The sequence below is a fragment of the Oncorhynchus tshawytscha genome, linkage group LG09, assembly GCF_018296145.1.
Source record: "Oncorhynchus tshawytscha isolate Ot180627B linkage group LG09, Otsh_v2.0, whole genome shotgun sequence".
Taxonomy (NCBI): Eukaryota; Metazoa; Chordata; class Actinopteri; order Salmoniformes; family Salmonidae; genus Oncorhynchus; species Oncorhynchus tshawytscha.
This window is the reverse complement of record NC_056437.1, coordinates 35502005-35519177: the sequence shown is the minus strand read 5'-3', so window position 1 is coordinate 35519177 and position 17173 is coordinate 35502005. Positions and strand designations below refer to the sequence as shown.

The following is a 17173-nucleotide window of genomic DNA, read 5'->3' as shown; positions in this document are numbered from 1 at the left end:
AATTTCCTCAGCCTCCTGAGATTGAAGAGGTGCTGTTGAGCCACCTTCACCACACTGGCTGTGTGGGTGGACCATTTCAGATTTTCAATGATGTGTACGCCAAGGATCTTGAAGCTTTTCACATTCTCCACTGCGGCCCCATCGATGTGGATGGGGGCGTGCTCCCTCTGCTGTCTCCTGAAGTCCACGATCCACTTCTTCGTTTTGTTAAGTGCCTTGCTCAAAGCCACAACTGTAGCATATATAATATATGGGATCAGAGACCAGCAGCCTTCCATTGTCAATACCAGTGATTTAACATGCATTTTATTTTGTGAAGTGGTTCCTTGCATCATACAGCAAAATGTAAAGTCATGTTTTTGGCCCATGGTTTTTTGCCAAAACATCTGTCCTACTTGTCTGAACAAGTGGCTAAAAAAGTTCATGTCAAGCCCTGGTTTGTGTGTGTGTGTGTTGCATTCCTCTTGGTGTGTATGCAACAAACCAATAAATTGAGATCTTGTTTTGACTGAACCCACCCATCCTCGTCTATCTATATTCTTCTTGAAACACGGGGCGGCAGGGTAGCCTAGTGGTTAGAGCGTTGGACTAGTAACCGAAAGGTTGCAAGTTCAAATCCCCTAGCTGACAAGGTACAAATCTGTTGTTCTGCCCCTGAACAGGCAGTTAACCCACTGTTCCTAGGCCGTCATTGAAAATAAGAATTTGTTCTTAACTGACTTGCCTGGTTAAATAAAGGTTAAAAATAAAAATAAAACACCTGCAACCACACGTCTGCAGTTGATGTGAGGTTGACTACCTCCACCCCAATGTCTTTTGTGTTCTTGAAAAGATTGTCATCCTTGCAGAAAAATATTGGCACTAAGATGAATGAATGGAAAGAGAGGGGGGGGAAATCTTCCTTGCAGCTGTAAGACCGGTGCAGAAATCTTCTATTCCTCAAATCCTTACAGGGAGGAAAAACCAACCTATCAGGCCAATTAAAGTTCATGCGTGGTGACACGTTGAATCAAGGGCAGGGATTGCTGCCATATGGTTGGCCACTGGTCAGGCTGTAAATCAGGAAGAAGAGTGTGCAGGACTGAGGGGGGGGGTCAGGGAGGATGACACAGCATCACCCCTTGCCACATAGAACGGAACAGCAGCAAATCCATGATCTGTCTGGTGGTGTGAAGAAAGTGCACTCCCTCTACCGCCCATTACCCCCGTCAAGCCTCCCCCAGCCCTAACCTCCCTTCCACCTCTCTGTGTGTGTGTGTGTAACTGCCAGCTTCATTAAGGCGTGTTTTGTTTCCCCTCCCAGGGAGGATTTAAATGAGCTGTCATCCTGACCTTTTTCAGCTCCTGTGTTTTTAAAGGGAGTTCATCTCACCCTCTCTCTCCTTCTACAGGGGACAGACACTTTTAAGCCGGCACCCTGCGGCAGACGGCCATGCCAAGGTTGTTTTGTGGGTAATTTCCTTCCTCATAACAACGCGGTGTGTGTGTATGTTTGTCTGTGCTCCGGTGTTTGTTCTGATGCCACACAGCAGCAAAGGAGAAGGGCACGGGGCAACACACTCTGTCGACTTAATTTGCTCCCTGACTGTTCTTCAGTACAAGCATCTGTGGTGTTTTTAATACTGTAACTAAGTGAAGCAGTCTGCAATTAAATCTGTTCTCTCTGCTGATGTTACTGGGTGGCAAGCTCTCACACACATACAGCCTCTCATTATTAAAGTACCTTGTTATTTATTTAATTTTTATACTGTCTCTCTACTCCATTGTTTGATATCCCATAAATGTACTCCTGTTGTGGCTGTTGCGGACTGTAGTAGGGCTGGGCGATATGGCCAAAATAGCATATCATGGTATTTTTCAAATTTATGATGGTATTTTATGTTTTTGATCAAAGGTTCTACATTTTCTTTGAGTAGTGTGTGACCCTAGAGTGGAAACACATTCTAAATGATTTCAATGGGTCTTTCTTCATTCGGATTGTTTTATACTGTTCAATTCAACTTCAAGCTAAAATAATTTATTGCATTTCCATCCATTTCTGTATTTCCTGCACTCATTTCAGATCATTTCCACACTGCCACAATATGGGCAAAAATACTAGACCTTATTTTTAACCAAATATTGCGATTTAGATCAAAACACTTGGATTAACTTTTGGAATCGTGGAAATAGAATGTTTATTATAATTATATAGTTAGAATATAAATAATAGTGGGCACTTTGAATGCAGTGTTTGACATAACGAATGAAAATGCCATGGAAGAGTTTTGTGATAGGGTAGGCACCAAAGTGATGTTCAGTGTTTCCTAGGGGACCCTATAATCTTTGGCTACATTAAATATTTTTCATATAACCAAAATATTCATGCTTCGCCTATTCCTCTTTTGATTTAGAAGATACTGTTGCACAAACAACATGCTTATTTAAGCCTCCACCAATACTGGTATCAAGCTGTATTAGCTAGCTACGTTTGCGATTAGCATTAGTGGCTAACACTATTTAGCTTAACTTGCTAAGAAAATACAAACTAGCTGTTTGCAGATGTAAGAAACACAAACTAATATTGTAATTATAGAGCGCTTGTGGATTTATATTAAGATCAATGTTACATGTGCTGCATTGACCATGCAGACTGAACGAACGTGGCTCGTGGTCAAGCAACCAACAAATGCGGTCCTTGAGTGACAGGGTGGGACTAGTTCTGTGGAAAGAGGCATGGAGAGAGAGCAGAGATGGATGACTACAGTAGCGGAGTAACCTATAAAAATGGACGTTACACACGGTATATCACATTTAACAAACCAAACATTCAAATACCGTTATAGAAGGTAAAGTTAAAAACCCGGTCCGTGCATAAATACCGGTGTGTGTATAGTAAAATACGCTATACCGCCCAGCCCTAGACCGTAGTATTGATGTGTTACTTACTGTCATGTTCCTACTATTGCTCTCTGGAGTGAGTTCTTTGTGAGTGGAGTTCATATCTGTCATTAAAGGAGAAGTTTGCTTTTTTACAACTAAAAAAATATATGCAAATGGTGTGTTGTAGAAGGGTGGTGACACTTTTTTGCGATTTCACTTGCTTTTGAAGGGGTGGGGCGGGGTTGACTCTGTGACATAGTAATTTTAAACCTCCCAAGGCCTGGGGGAAGAGTCTGCCCCACGTTTTACCTTGGCTGTTTGATGTTTTAATTTAAGTTGTTATTCACATCAAATGTCACCTCTACCTGATGCTCCAGGTGTGAAACACTTTCTAATTGAAAGGTAACTGTGTCCTCCCTGAACTGAACCCCCCCCCAGCACTCTGCTACATACTATTACTATAGTATCTCTATGTAGCATATGTGTCCCTGCAGTTATGTCTGAGTTCTGACCTCTCTCCTGTACTCTCTCTTCCTCCCTCTCTCTCTGCAGTGTGAGTAGCAACGAATGTCCCATGTTGCATTAGTGTCTGTGTGAAATGCTGGCCTGCCTGCCAGGGCCAGGTGACCTCTCCCTCCAGCTTCTTTCCCACACGCAGATGAACACTGGACTTCAGAAATGTAAGGGTCTCTACTCTACTCTCCTACACACTCACTCACTCACGTCATTCATTCCCTCTCTCTCTCTCTCTCACACACACTCACTCACTCACTCACACACTCACTCACTCACTCACACACTTACAAGTCATTCATTCCCACTCACACACACACACACACACACACACACACACACACATATAAGTCAATCATTCCATTTACAAGACCCAAGATCTTTTAAAGGCAGTACACATGTAGCAGCGGCGTTATACCACCTTGCAATACAGATATTGGTGTACGGAAGGAGGCTAATTTGTACATTTTCAATCCAAATATTTTTTATAAAGATAAGCATTGTTAGATTATAGGAGTAATTATGGTAGTCCTAAAACTTTCCTCCTCTGAGTCAGTTGGCGCACCGATGCTCACTGCCTTCATAACATAAGCCTGCAGTATAATAGGCTAATAACCACACCACACCAAAACTTAACAAAAGTTTCTCAACTTTATTAGGGTAATATCAGAAGTAAGTCAAACCATTGTTTATAGGGAAAATATGAGCAGGATATTATGTTGTGGCAAACACAACATTGCAGTTGTAACTTAATTTTGTGCAAGAAAATGGCTCAACAGAAGAAGAAAAATCCAATTGCGAACTGGTTTAAACTGTCACAAAAGTTTTGAATGGGCTATATTGCAGCAATTACAAAAAAAGGCTAGTGCCTGCCATACCCAACAAATGACAGCAATAGGCTAATGATATTTATTTTACAACAGTCCTACTTATAAGCTATCCTGAACAAAAAATGCAATATAAATGCAACAACTGTTGGTCCCATGTTTCATGAGCTGAAATAAATTCTCAGAAATATTCCATATGCACAAAATGCTTATTTCTCTAAAATGCACAAATTTGTTTACATCCCAGTTAGTGAGCATTTCTCTTTTGCCAAGATAATCCATCCACCTGTGACAGGTGTGGCATATCAAGAAGCTGATTAAATAGCATGATCATTACACAGGTTTACCTTGTGCTGGGGACAATAAAAGGCCACTGTAAAATGTGCAGTTTTGTCACACAACACAATGCCACAGATGTCTCAAGTTTTGAGGGAGCGTGCAATTAGCATGCAGACTGCAGAAATGTCCACCAGAGCTGTTGCCAGATAATTTAATGGAATTTGTCTTCCATAAGTCGAGTCTGATGTTGTTTTAGAGAATTTGGCAGTACATCCAACCGGCCTTACAACCGCTGACCACGTGTAACCACGCCAGCCCAGGACCTCCACATCCGGCTTCTTCACCTGTAGGATCGTCTGAGACCAGCCACCCAGACAGCTGAGGAAGCTGTGGGTTTGCACAACCGAGTCATTTCTATACAAGATGTCAGAAACGGTCTCACCAGGATCTTGACCTGACTGCAGTTTGGCGTCGTAACCGACTTCAGTGGGCAAATGCTCCACTTCGATGGCCTCTGGCATGCTGGAGAAGTGTGCTCTTCACAGATGAATCTCGGTTTTAACTGTGCCGGGCAAATGGCAGACAAGCGTTTATGGCGTCGTGTTTGGCGGGCGGGTTTGCTGATGTCAATGTTGTGAACAATTTCTGTAAGTTGTGTCCCAGTTTTTCCATGGCCTGCATACTCACTAGACATGTCACCCATTGAGCACGTTTGGGATGCTCTGGATTGACGTGTACTACAGCGTGTTCCAGTTCCCGCTAATATCCAGCAACTTCGCACAGCCATTGAAGAGGAGCGGGACAACATTCCACAGGTCATAATCAACAGCCTGATCAACTCTATGCGAAGGAGGTGTTGTGGTGCATGAGGTGAAATCCATAGACTAGCACCTAATGAATGTGTGCTCAGTGAATTCACTGAGTTCCTTATATGAACTGTAACTCAGTAACCTTTGAAATGGTTGTGTTTTGTTTTTATTCAGTGTAAATACGGGGACACAAAGACAGATTAAACTTAATTTAGCAAACAAATGTTGAACAGAATGAAACAAAACACATGTTCCATATTTTAAAGAACTGGTTTAGATGAATAAACAGGCCTACAATAATAATTAAAACAATAATAATTATGATAATAAAACGAATGATTATTAATACGGAAAAATAAACAAAATAAAAGTTCCAAAATTGCATCCTACCTGAATAGCATGTTGCCCTGCATTTGGCCCCGTCAATGTTCTTTTCGTCTTTGTCCACTACAATCTAAAATCTTTGTGCTCTAATATCGTAGGCTAATTTATTTGGGGCTAATTTTTGGGGAAACTCAAAGCACATTAGCTATATCACTAACTCTAAAGATAATACCCGCTGCTAGTAGCCATGTATTAATCTTAACAGCACATGTAATGTAAAACCAAACACATTTTGCAGTTGTAGCCTAGCACCCAATGAGGCCTATGCAATGGCCAATGTGCATTTAGCACTTTATGTATGTCAAAGCCATATCAAATATCTTGTTTGTAAAATAGTTGCTATTGAGCTCAAAATTGAGTTGAGAAATAAAAAGTATATTTACAGAAAGCTGTGAACATCCTCTCCCCATCTGTGAGCAACACACCCTTCTCGCACAGTCTCACCTGTCTCAACGTGTGATACCACCTCACCCCCACCCCCTCTCTCCCAACCCCAGGTGACATATCTCTCTCACGCACACTTCAGTCGATAGTCCTAAATATTTTCGGTATTTGCTGTTATTGAATTCATTTCTGAGATTCCTATGGTTTACGATCACATGATGGTTACATTGCCTAAAATGTACAACCAAACAGGAGTAACAGATGCATGTTGTTTTGAACAATGGACACCCATTCATGTTTTCTCCTTTCTTTTTGGTCCCTCAGAACTGGTGCCAAGTCCTGTAGAAAGCTTCTCAAATCTCCTATCCAAGCTCTCCGACTGTACGATGTTGGCCATCTTATGCCACGATTTTGCAGTCCAGACATAATGTTCACGTCGTGTGCAAATTCTTTGGCCATAAACGATTGTGGAGTGTCTTGGCACGCTCATTGTGACAGGGTCGCGGTCTGCCGATTTTAAGTAGCACTACGTGCGGCCGTAGGCTCTGACAAAGTTCTGGCAAAAACATGTAGCCTTAATCGTGTAGTGTGGCTGGTGTTACGAGCCGATCCTGGTGACTGACCAATAGAACACAACCTACACTGAATATGCGCACAATAATACGATTTTGAATAGTCCCATTAATATAATAGTATGATCTAAACGTTTCCATGCTTTGCAAGACGAATGATTTCCCTAACATATCTGAAATCAGGCCACCTGATGGGATTTTGATAAATGGACAATCGCCAATCAAAATAAACTTTTTACCATAGAGACCATGTTATTTTTGGGAAGCCTATTTAATTCTGAGTTCGGACATATAAAGTTTGTATATGAGAACTATTTCTAAGATGCATACTGGCTGGTGCTGGCACATTCGCAGATCTAATACACCGCTGCACTTGACTTAGCCTACATCGGCTTACATAGCCTCACAAGCCAATCGCACAATGTCTCTACAGAACAAGCAAGTCGTACAATCTGTCTAGGTTGATATCAAAAAATTGTATTTGGTAACATCGCACAGTGTGACATCTAATTATCTTAAGACTGAATCCAATGATCAGTGTGGGAAAGTTTTTAGATGACGTTCTCTGTGCATTATTGATCAGACCCAACCCAGGGCATACCCCAACAGACCAGCTTGATTTAGATCTCCCCCTCTCCTCTTTTCTCCCTCTCCCTGAGGCACAGAGATCTCCCTCTAGCTAGTTCCTGCAGTAGGTTTGTGTGTTATAAAACACTCTCTCTCCATCTATGGCTCATCAAGACTGTAATTTCAGAATCACTGTAATCCGCCTACCCCCAGGAGCACAGTGCCAAGCGAGGGGGAGTCTCACTAAGTGCCAACGTCCGCCATGTTGTTCTGTTCCTCCTCCTCTCCTCTGGCAGGCATGTGACAGAGTACAGTGGAACAAGCTTGGTTTTAAAAAGGTCCACTCTGTAATAATGTCTGTCGCTTGCTGCGCTGCTGTGTTCTGTAATGCACATCAAAGCAGTAGGGGCTGAAAGTAAAAGTTTGATTTGGTTTATCAATGAACGAGTACCTTTTTTCCCATTCCTATCGATAAAATAATTATATTAAGTCATACAAAAGTTTAACTGTGCGTGAAGTTTCAAATGCATTTGTCATTTCTAAATCTAATGTGATAGGTATTTGACCATTTACTATTTTTTTGCACACAAAAACACATTTGATGAATACAATATTTAATCAGTTGTCTTCCGCAAATGAAGTTTATGTTGACTCAATCTTTGAGAGGGAGGGAATCTGACTTCATTAGTCTTCAACTCACAGCTCAGACATTTAATTCCGGTTCAATGTAATAAGCCCTGAGTTAGCCTGCCTGGAGCAGGTTAGATCTGAAGGATTCGTTGAAATACAAATGTAGCTGGCTGAAAGGTGAGCCACTTCTGTGGTACCGTTTGAACTCCGAGTTGACCAAAGTTACCTCGCTAACTCCTCAAACTACACTCGTAGTATAGGGCTCAGGGCAGCAGCTTTATTTATTCTTGGGGAGAGAGACTGAAGAGCGACTTTAAATAGATGAGAACACACACACACGATACCTGCTCTCAGACTGAGTCTGATGCTGTTGGGAGAGCGATCGTTAACCTCAGCAGCTTGGAAAGTGGAAATGGCCCCCCGATTCCTCCACAGCACAGAGAAGGAAGCATGTAGAGAGAAGTACAACAAATGGAGCAGGCAGAACAATTTATTCTATACATGCGGCTACTTTACCGAAGGGGCTACATGGAAAGATACGGAGATCTGAAGTAGATCACAACTACATTCCCTATGTCCACATAATTTAAACAGTAAGAGATTCGTTAAGTCACTCTTGTCTTGAGAGAGAAAAGAATGAGCCAGATAGCATTTGGCCCCCCTACAGTTTAAATATTGTTTGGTAAAAACAGTTGTGTGTGTTACTGACTGTGAAATACTTTTCCTATGTGTTTCTCCATTGGTCAGTCCCTCCAGGATTTCGTTGGGATTTTTTTGTGATTTTTGCGGGCAAAAAATGATTAATTTTGGAATCCATGCTACAGGACTATTTTGATCACGGACTGGGCCCCTCTTGCAATAACATTGACAAATACACTGACTGTCTCTGGGTTCATCAGGAAGTGCATAGAGGATGTTATTCTTACAGTGACGATTAGAACATACCCTAATCAGAAACCGTGGATAGATGGCAGCATTCACTCAAAACTTTAAGCGTGAACCTCTGCATTTAACCACAGTAAAGTAACTGGAAACATGGATGATTCCAAACAGTCTCAATTCAACAGCTCAGTTGCACTGCACACCTCCCTATCCCACCCGGCAAGAGGAATACCTATCTGAAATGCTGTTTATCGACTACAACTCAGATTTTAACACCGTAGTGCGCTTCATTCTCGTCACTAAGCTCGGGCCTTGGGTCTGAAATGCTCCCTGTGAAACTAGATCCTAGATTTCCTAATGGGCTGACCCCAGGTGGTGAGGGTAGGCAACAACACTTCCACCACACTGATCTTCAACACTGGAGCCTCCAGGGGTGTGCTCAGCCCCCTCCTGTGCTCCCTGTTCACCCATTACTGCGTGGCCACGCACAACTCCAACTCAAAAGTCAAGTTTGCTGACGACACGACAGTGGTAGGCCTGATTACTGACCGCAACGAGACTAGAGGGAGGTGCCCAGAAAATAACCTCTCCCTCAACGTCAACAAAAATAAGCAGCTTATCGTGTACAACAGGAGACAGAAGAGAGAGCACGCCCCCATCCTCATCGATGGGGCCCATCTCATTGCCACCCTTTGTTTCCTGTGCATTTAAAAAAAGAGAGAGGATTAATTAGCCCCTTAGCATTGTGACACCACTGTGCCAGTCTTCACAGCTCAGCTCTCTGCCTAGTGCCACACTGCCTAGCCCACTCACTGCATGCTGCCTGTGAGGCTGAGGAGAGGTAGATGGAGAGAGACTTACAGCTTGTGGAAAGACTAAAACCCATTCACATCCACATTAGGAGATGAGTCTGCGATGGAACCCGGTAGCATTACTTGACATTTTAGACATTTCGTCCCCAGTAAAAGACAGATCTAGCCACCCTCTAAGAGTTTTTTTATTATTTTTTTTTTTACCCATGTATTTAATAGAAGGATGTTGTACTAGGTATAGTAATTGAATAGAATAACTAAATATAAGAATGTATGGTTTGGATGTTAAAAGATGAGGGTTCACTTTGGTTCAGACAGTGTTTTAAAAAGGTATCACTGTGGGACTGCCTGTGTCTCACTATCTGTTGGTGTATCCAAAATGGCACTTTGGGCCCTGGTCAAAAGTAGTGCACGATGTAGGGAATAGGTTGTCATTTGGGACGTGACTGCATGTGTATGTATGTAGGTCAGGCTGGCTGGTTGGGGCAGGGAAGGTGACTGGGTTTGAGACCCAGGGCTCAGCCTGAGGAGGGGAGGCTTGGTGAGGTTGCATACAGAACCTTTGCTCTCCTCAACCCAGATCACAATGGCTGGAGGCAGGCCCCTCTCTCTCATATTACATTATAACTGACTTTTACAGTTGGGGAAAGAAAATGAGTCTCTCCGAGTGACAGAAACACGCCATCACCTTAGCACATGCTGAACACACACACGACATACTCACGGGCACCTGAATGCACATGTCAAACACACACCTTATCAGTCTTACACTCCCCCAAACACAAACATACACACACTCAAACTACAGCATCTTCAGACACACTGGGGCATTGTTAAATATAGCCAGTGAGGTGCTTAGTAGCTGTAACAAATGTCTCAGTCAGAGGGCTGAGGGCTCAGTGGTGTTCCAGAGATCAGAGAGACGCTGTGTGATTACTGTCTGCTGTCATGGACCTGCTCCGCTCTTTCTCTACCTCTCTCGCACTTTCTCTCTCTTTGCCTCTCTCTCTGCCTCTTGCACTCCCTCATTCCCTCCCTACCCCCCTCCCTCCCTATTTTGACACAGAGGAGAACTATCCCCCTGGCAGACACAGGGGACCAACACTGCCTCCTCTCCCTTTCTGCCTCACTCCTCTTTGTTTTCTCCCACAATGAAATTGGGGAGGGGACTGTGGATCTGTCTTGTCCGTCCATTCGTTCATACATTAGTCGCATGCAAGATCTCGTACAACTCTGGCCAGATTTTTTCGAAACTTGGGTGAATAATGTGTCTTACCATCGAGATCCAGAATTTACAAAACTACACTGATTGGCCCAAGGCAGGAGCTATAGTAATCCACTGAAATATGTTAGTCACACGCGATATCTCAATTGGCCCAGGGGAGGGGGGTTCTGCATCATTCGTGGGGACGACATATTTACTGTTGTCTTGTTTAGTCTGGGAATCAGTAGCAGGCAAAGTAAGTCCTTTCTTCCTTGTCACTCTCTGATTCACATCTCACACATCTCACACACACTTATTGTTAGCTACAATTTATAATGACCCATTACTGACTGAATGTAAACCTCAACTACGGCACTTCAGAATAGGAACAGCGATTGGAATGTGTTGCTTGCTTCGGGGAATCCAGTCAAGATCAAACTCTCTGTATGCGTCCAAAATGTCACATTATTCCCTATATACTGCAATACCTTTGACCAAAAGTAGTGCACTATAAAGATAATAGGGTGCCATTTGGGGTTCAGCTTCTATTGTGTCCTTGTGCGATATGAGTTGAGAGCACTGTGCTGTTTTTGATATTAGGGGAAGTGCTGAGATTTGGAATGTGAGAATGTTGTTGAAGTCAGTCCGGTTCCGTTCTTCTCAGAAGAGAACCTTAGAACCTCCGGTCAGATTACCACACATCTGCTCCTCTGACGAGAAACCTGACATTTAGCTTTTTACCTGCGTTAACATTTCTCTCTCTCCCCCCTTTGTCATTCCCCCCTGTGCTCTCTCTCTCTCTCTCCACCCACCTCTCTATATTTCTGTCTCTGTCACCCCAGGGGACACTACACAAAGGATGAGATCTGCTCAGTATCCAACCCCTGCGGAATTGGATGCTTATGCTAAGAAGATTGCCAACAACCCCCTGACCATCAAGATCTTCCCCAACAGTGTCAAGGTCCCCCAGAGGAACCACGTGCGCCGCACAGTCAACGGGCTGGATACTTCAGGCCAGCGCTACAGCCCCTATCCCCCCTCTCAGGCCAACGCCAAGGCAGGCCTCCTTGCCATCGTCAAGGTGCCTGTCGTCAAGGGCATCCTCAAAGACTTTGACGGCAGCCGGTCGCGCCTGCACCCCTCTGGAGTCATCATGAACCCCCCTGGTCCTCGGGGGCCCTTTACAGCAGCTGTCTCGGCCAGCACTTTAAACCTTCCCCAACCCCCTTCCCAAGGCCAGGGCGGGTCCCAGTCTCAGCAGAGCCTGAACCCTCAACTTGCGTGCCAGACTCACCCACAGACTCTACAACAGACCCACCCCCAGCAGCAGCAGGGCCTCAGACACCCACCCTGCATGCCCCAACAGCAGCACCCGCAACAGGGGCTGCCCAGGCCCCAGACACTGTCCCACCCCCAAGCACTGGGCCATCCCCAGCCTCCTTCTGGTCTCACCCTCTTGCTCCAACAGCAGCAGCAACAGCACCTTCAGCAGCAGGGGCAGCCACCTCCTGGACTGCAGGGTGGCCGGAAGCTGCCCGATGCCGACGCACCGCCTAACGTTACAGTCTCTACCTCAACCATTCCGCTCACCATGGCTGCTGGCCTGAACCAGAGTCGCCAGCCAGACCTGAGCAGCATCGTGCACCAGATCAACCAGTTCTGCCAAGCCCGGGCCCAGGGGGCTGGAGCCACCTCCATGTGTGAGGGCCAGATTGCCAACCCCAGCCCCATCAGCCGCAACCTCTTCAACAACGCCTGCTCCAGGGTGTCCATGCACAGCAACCCGCACACCAACGCCTGCCCCCCCGGCCTGCCCCCACACCCCAACTGCATCATGTGTCCCGCAGACAAGGCTGCTGTCCCCGCTAACCCCCAAAACAACATGGCTGCCATGAACAGGATGCATGTTTACCACAATGATCTCAAACAACAGCAACACCAACATAATTTACAACAGCAGCACCAACAGCATTTACAACAGCAACACCAACAGCATTTACAACAGCAACACCAACGGCATTTACAACAGCAGCAGCATCAACAACAACAACATAATCACCAACAGCAGCAGCAGATGCGCTGGAACCAACACCAGTTGGCTTATCTACAGCACATGCAGCAGGACGGTGGGGGCCACCCCTGCAAGCACCCTTCTCGAATGGGCTACCCCCCGGAGCTGTGTGGGGGCCATTCATATAGCCTGAAGCCTCCTATAGAGAAGCCCACCCCCTCTCCTCCCATCAACAACAACGGCATGCCTGGGGGTCCACTGACCCACTACACCAATGGTGGCCACTACTTCCAGCCACACGCTGTGTGGAACAGCAGCATCCTGCCCACGCCCAACAGCGACAGCTCTGGGTCTCAGGACCTGGCCATGCCGTTCCATGGGGGGGCCTCAGGGGGCACCAACACGCTAGACTGCGGCGGGCCCCCTGGGGGAGGCCATTACAGGCCCGGGGGTGGCGGCTCCACCTCCTCTTCCTCCTCCTCCAGCCAGACTAGTCTGATGAAAACAGCAGATTACTTGGGCGGGGACTTTCAGACGCCCTGCTTCCGAGATCAGAATCTTGGGCTGATAGGCAAGATGCATAGGCCACCAATGAACAGGGTGGGGCCCGAGGTTGGCCCAGGGGACGGCAGAACCACTCAGATCCAGCACCCAGGGTACAGATAAGATAAGCTATGGCCGGCATTGTCTATACAGCCGTTATCAAAAACAAGAACCTTCTTCTTTTAGTCTTAAGAATGGAAAAACAATTAAATTAAGTAAAAATTAACACTGACATTAAAAAAAGGACAAATATATTTAATAAAGAGCAGTGTTTTCTTTTTTTGTAGTCAATCTTGCAAGTGATCAATTGATTTTGTAAATGAGTGCTTTCAGTAGGCACCCTCTAGGGAACGTTTCCTATATATGTGATTGTCGTCATTCCCTACCTTTTTTCCCATCCTACCTGTCTGTCAGTGTGCCTGGATCTGAGGATACAGAGTTATTTTTACTTCAGATCTGTCTTAAGAGTTTTTTTCTTTTAAGCATAAAAGATGTCTCCTTGCAGACGATGGATGAAAATGCACTGATCGTTGATGGAGGAAAGAAAACACATTCTCATAATGATCTTGATGTTTTTGCAGGGTCGAGTGGGGATTTCTCTGCTCCGACTAGTTTTATTGGACAAGTGGCTAATTTTCACTTATTATGTTTACATGTGAATCTCGTTGTGACATCGAAATTAAAAGCATATATATATATATATTTTCCTCTTGAAATCACCACAAAGACTAGATAATTAGTGAATGGTTCAGTGTGGAACTGTCAGTCACTGGACACTACAAAGTACAGACGGAGAGACTTGCCATATGCACATGTACAAAGAGGCTTCTTTTTCTTTTAACGTATTTATTTATTTGTGTAATAGGACTGTTTTATGAATCAGGTCACCCACTGTTCAAGGTTGATTCCTGTCTGTCATCGAAGTATCTAATCTAATCAGGTTGATGTTTGTACAGAGTATTAGATATATACTGTATTGACATCTAGATCCTGCAGGGAGCAATTTAATGTGGGGACTGACTGGGGGAGCCAACCAACCGATGCTCTCTTGCTCAAAATGCTGCAATGAATTCAGGTGTCTGTTACAATCCATTTTGTCACCATTGCCAATTGAGGTTGGCAACATGATTGTGGAATAACATATTTTTATTTAAATGGAGTGGGGGAAAAATCTAATCTGTTCATTCTGTCTGAATCCTGAAATGGCTAAAGTCACATAATTGACAAGGAAAAACACCTTTTAAAATATGTGCCATTTTATGTTGGTTACATTTTTTCCTATAATTTTGGTAAACCCGAAAACTATTACTTGAATTGTTGAGATGCAAGTTCTGTTTGGCAGTTGTTTAGTGAAGGGAGGGGGCTAGTTATCAGGACTAAACCTTACTATTGGAGTGGAAGAAATATAATTGTTACTAATATTATATTAGAAACTAACGATGAACCAAAAGCAGAGTTTTGATCCCAAGTTTTTTTAAATGTTTTATTTATCATTAGGTTAAGTTAGGTCTAGTTGCTACTGATTCTGATATGATGTGTGCTTGAAGAGACCAAATTGATCACTTGCAAGATCACTTGGAGTTAAACAAAGTTAAACAGCAAATGCATTGTTTATTTTATTGTACACTGGCTTACCTACTATACTACTAACTTTAAAGTGTAGTGTGTGTCTGTGAGAATGATGCCTGCTGACATGGGTTGAGTGTAAACGTGTGTTTTGTATGTGCTAGTGTGTGTCTGTATGTGAGAGTGGGTGGACACTGACATCCACATTCTGTTCACCTCCCTCCCAAACAGCCCTTAAAAAGCCTTAAGTATTTGGTCCTTGGACTTTCCTTTGAAAACAAGCATGGTTATAATGAAAATCAAAAATTATGATTGCAAGGATACATACAGAGGAACAGCAATTTCTGTTAAACATTTTTTTTTATACCGTTTTTGTTGAATAGAAAAAGCAATTCCTTAGATTCTTTTTTTTAATGAAAACAAGAAATGGAGTAATATTTTGTAATTATATTTTAAATCTATGTGTAGTTACTGGGTTGTAACAAAAAAAATCAAAGTTTCAAAGCTTCACTTGTGACTATTTATAATACTTGATTTTCTTGTTATTTAAATCTTATTTTTCCTCTTTGTTCCTTTTACTATTGCTGTGAAATGGAAGAAGGCCCAATAAGCCTTTCTTTTACGTATCACTCTGGCTGTACGACAGATAAGACGCAAAAGCGTGAGAGTTGTGCTACTCTTTTTGTAATATTGTAATAATTAAATAAAGTTCTAATTTATGCTTTGAAATTAGTGTTCTATGGATGTCATGTTCTTTTGATGCCTGTTCTCCTATTTGATGAGCCGTACAGAACTTACAAAAATATGAGTAGGCCTATTTGTATGTATAAGTTTACTACCCTTCATTCGGTGAGAACAGATGGAACAAATTTGAATCTTTTTAACCTTGTTTGTGTCCAGACCATATACCTGTCTGCTCACTGCCTAGTAGATTTGCATGGGTTACTCCCCCCCCCTCCCCCATTGAGGTTTATAGTGTTACCCCCTGATTGCTTGAATGATTTCCTTAGATAAGACTGTATTCCATGTCTTTTTCCATTTCAGTCCCTCAGATTTCATTTCAATAGTAGGTTACTGTGTGAAATAAAGATTTACCTGCATCATCATCACATAGTCATTGATTTTTAGATAGCACCTTGCCTCTATCAATCAGGTACAGAAACCTCAGAACAGTTGCTGCATTTGGACACAGTTAGGAAGCCAACAATTGATGAATGATTTTAGGCTCGCTCTACATACACTACATATACAAAAGTATGTGGACACCCCTTCAAATTAGTGGATTTGGCTATTTCAGCCACATCCATTGCTGATTGGTGTATAAAATCGAGCACACCGCCATACAATCTCCATAGACAAACATTGACGGCAGAATGGCCTTACTGAAGAGCTCAGTGACTTTCAACATGGCACCGTCATAGGATGCCACCTTTCCAACAAGTCAGTTTGTCAAATTTCTATCCTGCTAGTCCGGCGGACGAATTTGAGTTTGGAGGATGCCAGGAGAACGCTACTTACTCAATGCATAGTGCCTACTGTAAAGTTTGGTGGAGGAGGAATAATGTTCCAATGTTCCATGCCCCTTAGTTCCAGTGACGAGAAATCTAAACGCTACATGATATAATAACATTCTAGACAATTCTATGCTTCCAACTTCGTGGCAACAGTTTGGGGAAGGCCCTTTCCTGTTTCAGCATGACAATGCCCCTGTGCAGATGTCCACATACCTTTGGTCATGTAGTGTACATCCCTTGTGCCTCACATTGTCGTTTAACTGCAACATCTGGTGTACGGTGATTGCACCAATTACATTCAGTGCTTTTGATTGTATCAAAGCAATCCGGTGCAAAATAGTGACAGGAAGTCACACAGCCAGAGCAAGCTGTGAAATCTGCAGGACTGGCTGGATTTGATCCGTCTGGCAGGGATGGAAATTGGAAGTTATATAAAGAGCGCACGGTGGGGGGGGGTCTGGGTTCAGTTCAGTATCGCTCTATCGAGAGACATTTGAGCAATGCAGGGGTTGATTCATCGACGGCGGCAAAGGGATATTATTCTGTGACCTTTCAATTAACTTTGTGAATGGGTATTTATGCACAATTTTCATGGAGAACGACAGTCCACCATACCGGTCAGAATGAGTCCATGATTTACAGTAATCATAAGCAAGTTGTATGCTGTTAAAATATAAAGTTGTGCTTTGCTCACAGAATTCTAGATTCAGGTGTGAAATGCTATGGATAAGGTATCACAAAGGGTTATATTCAATCCATATCGCAGAGGTTTCGCAGAAGATCGGCATTATAACTCCATTGAAATTTAAAGTGA

The 17173-nt window shown here is 43.6% G+C and overlaps 1 protein-coding gene across 23 annotated transcripts in view; it reads left to right on the top strand.

The window, feature by feature from the left end:
* fam222ba (family with sequence similarity 222 member Ba) overlaps window positions 1-15951 on the top strand; it is an 81145-nt gene extending 65194 nt beyond the window's left edge. For 10 of the 23 annotated variants that reach the window (XM_042326834.1, XM_042326833.1, XM_024431787.2 and 7 more), the window contains 2 exons: window positions 3415-3542; window positions 11568-15951. In XM_042326834.1, coding sequence (XP_042182768.1) covers window positions 3461-3542; window positions 11568-13402 — 1917 coding nt within the window. In that variant the 5' untranslated portion in view covers window positions 3415-3460 and the 3' untranslated portion in view covers window positions 13403-15951. Of the gene's footprint in view, window positions 1-1391; window positions 1453-3414; window positions 3543-11567 lie in introns of all 23 variants that reach the window. The other 13 variants (XM_024431774.2, XM_042326831.1, XM_024431773.2 and 10 more) reach the window with 3 other exon arrangements.
* Window positions 15952-17173: the final 1222 nt, after the last annotated feature.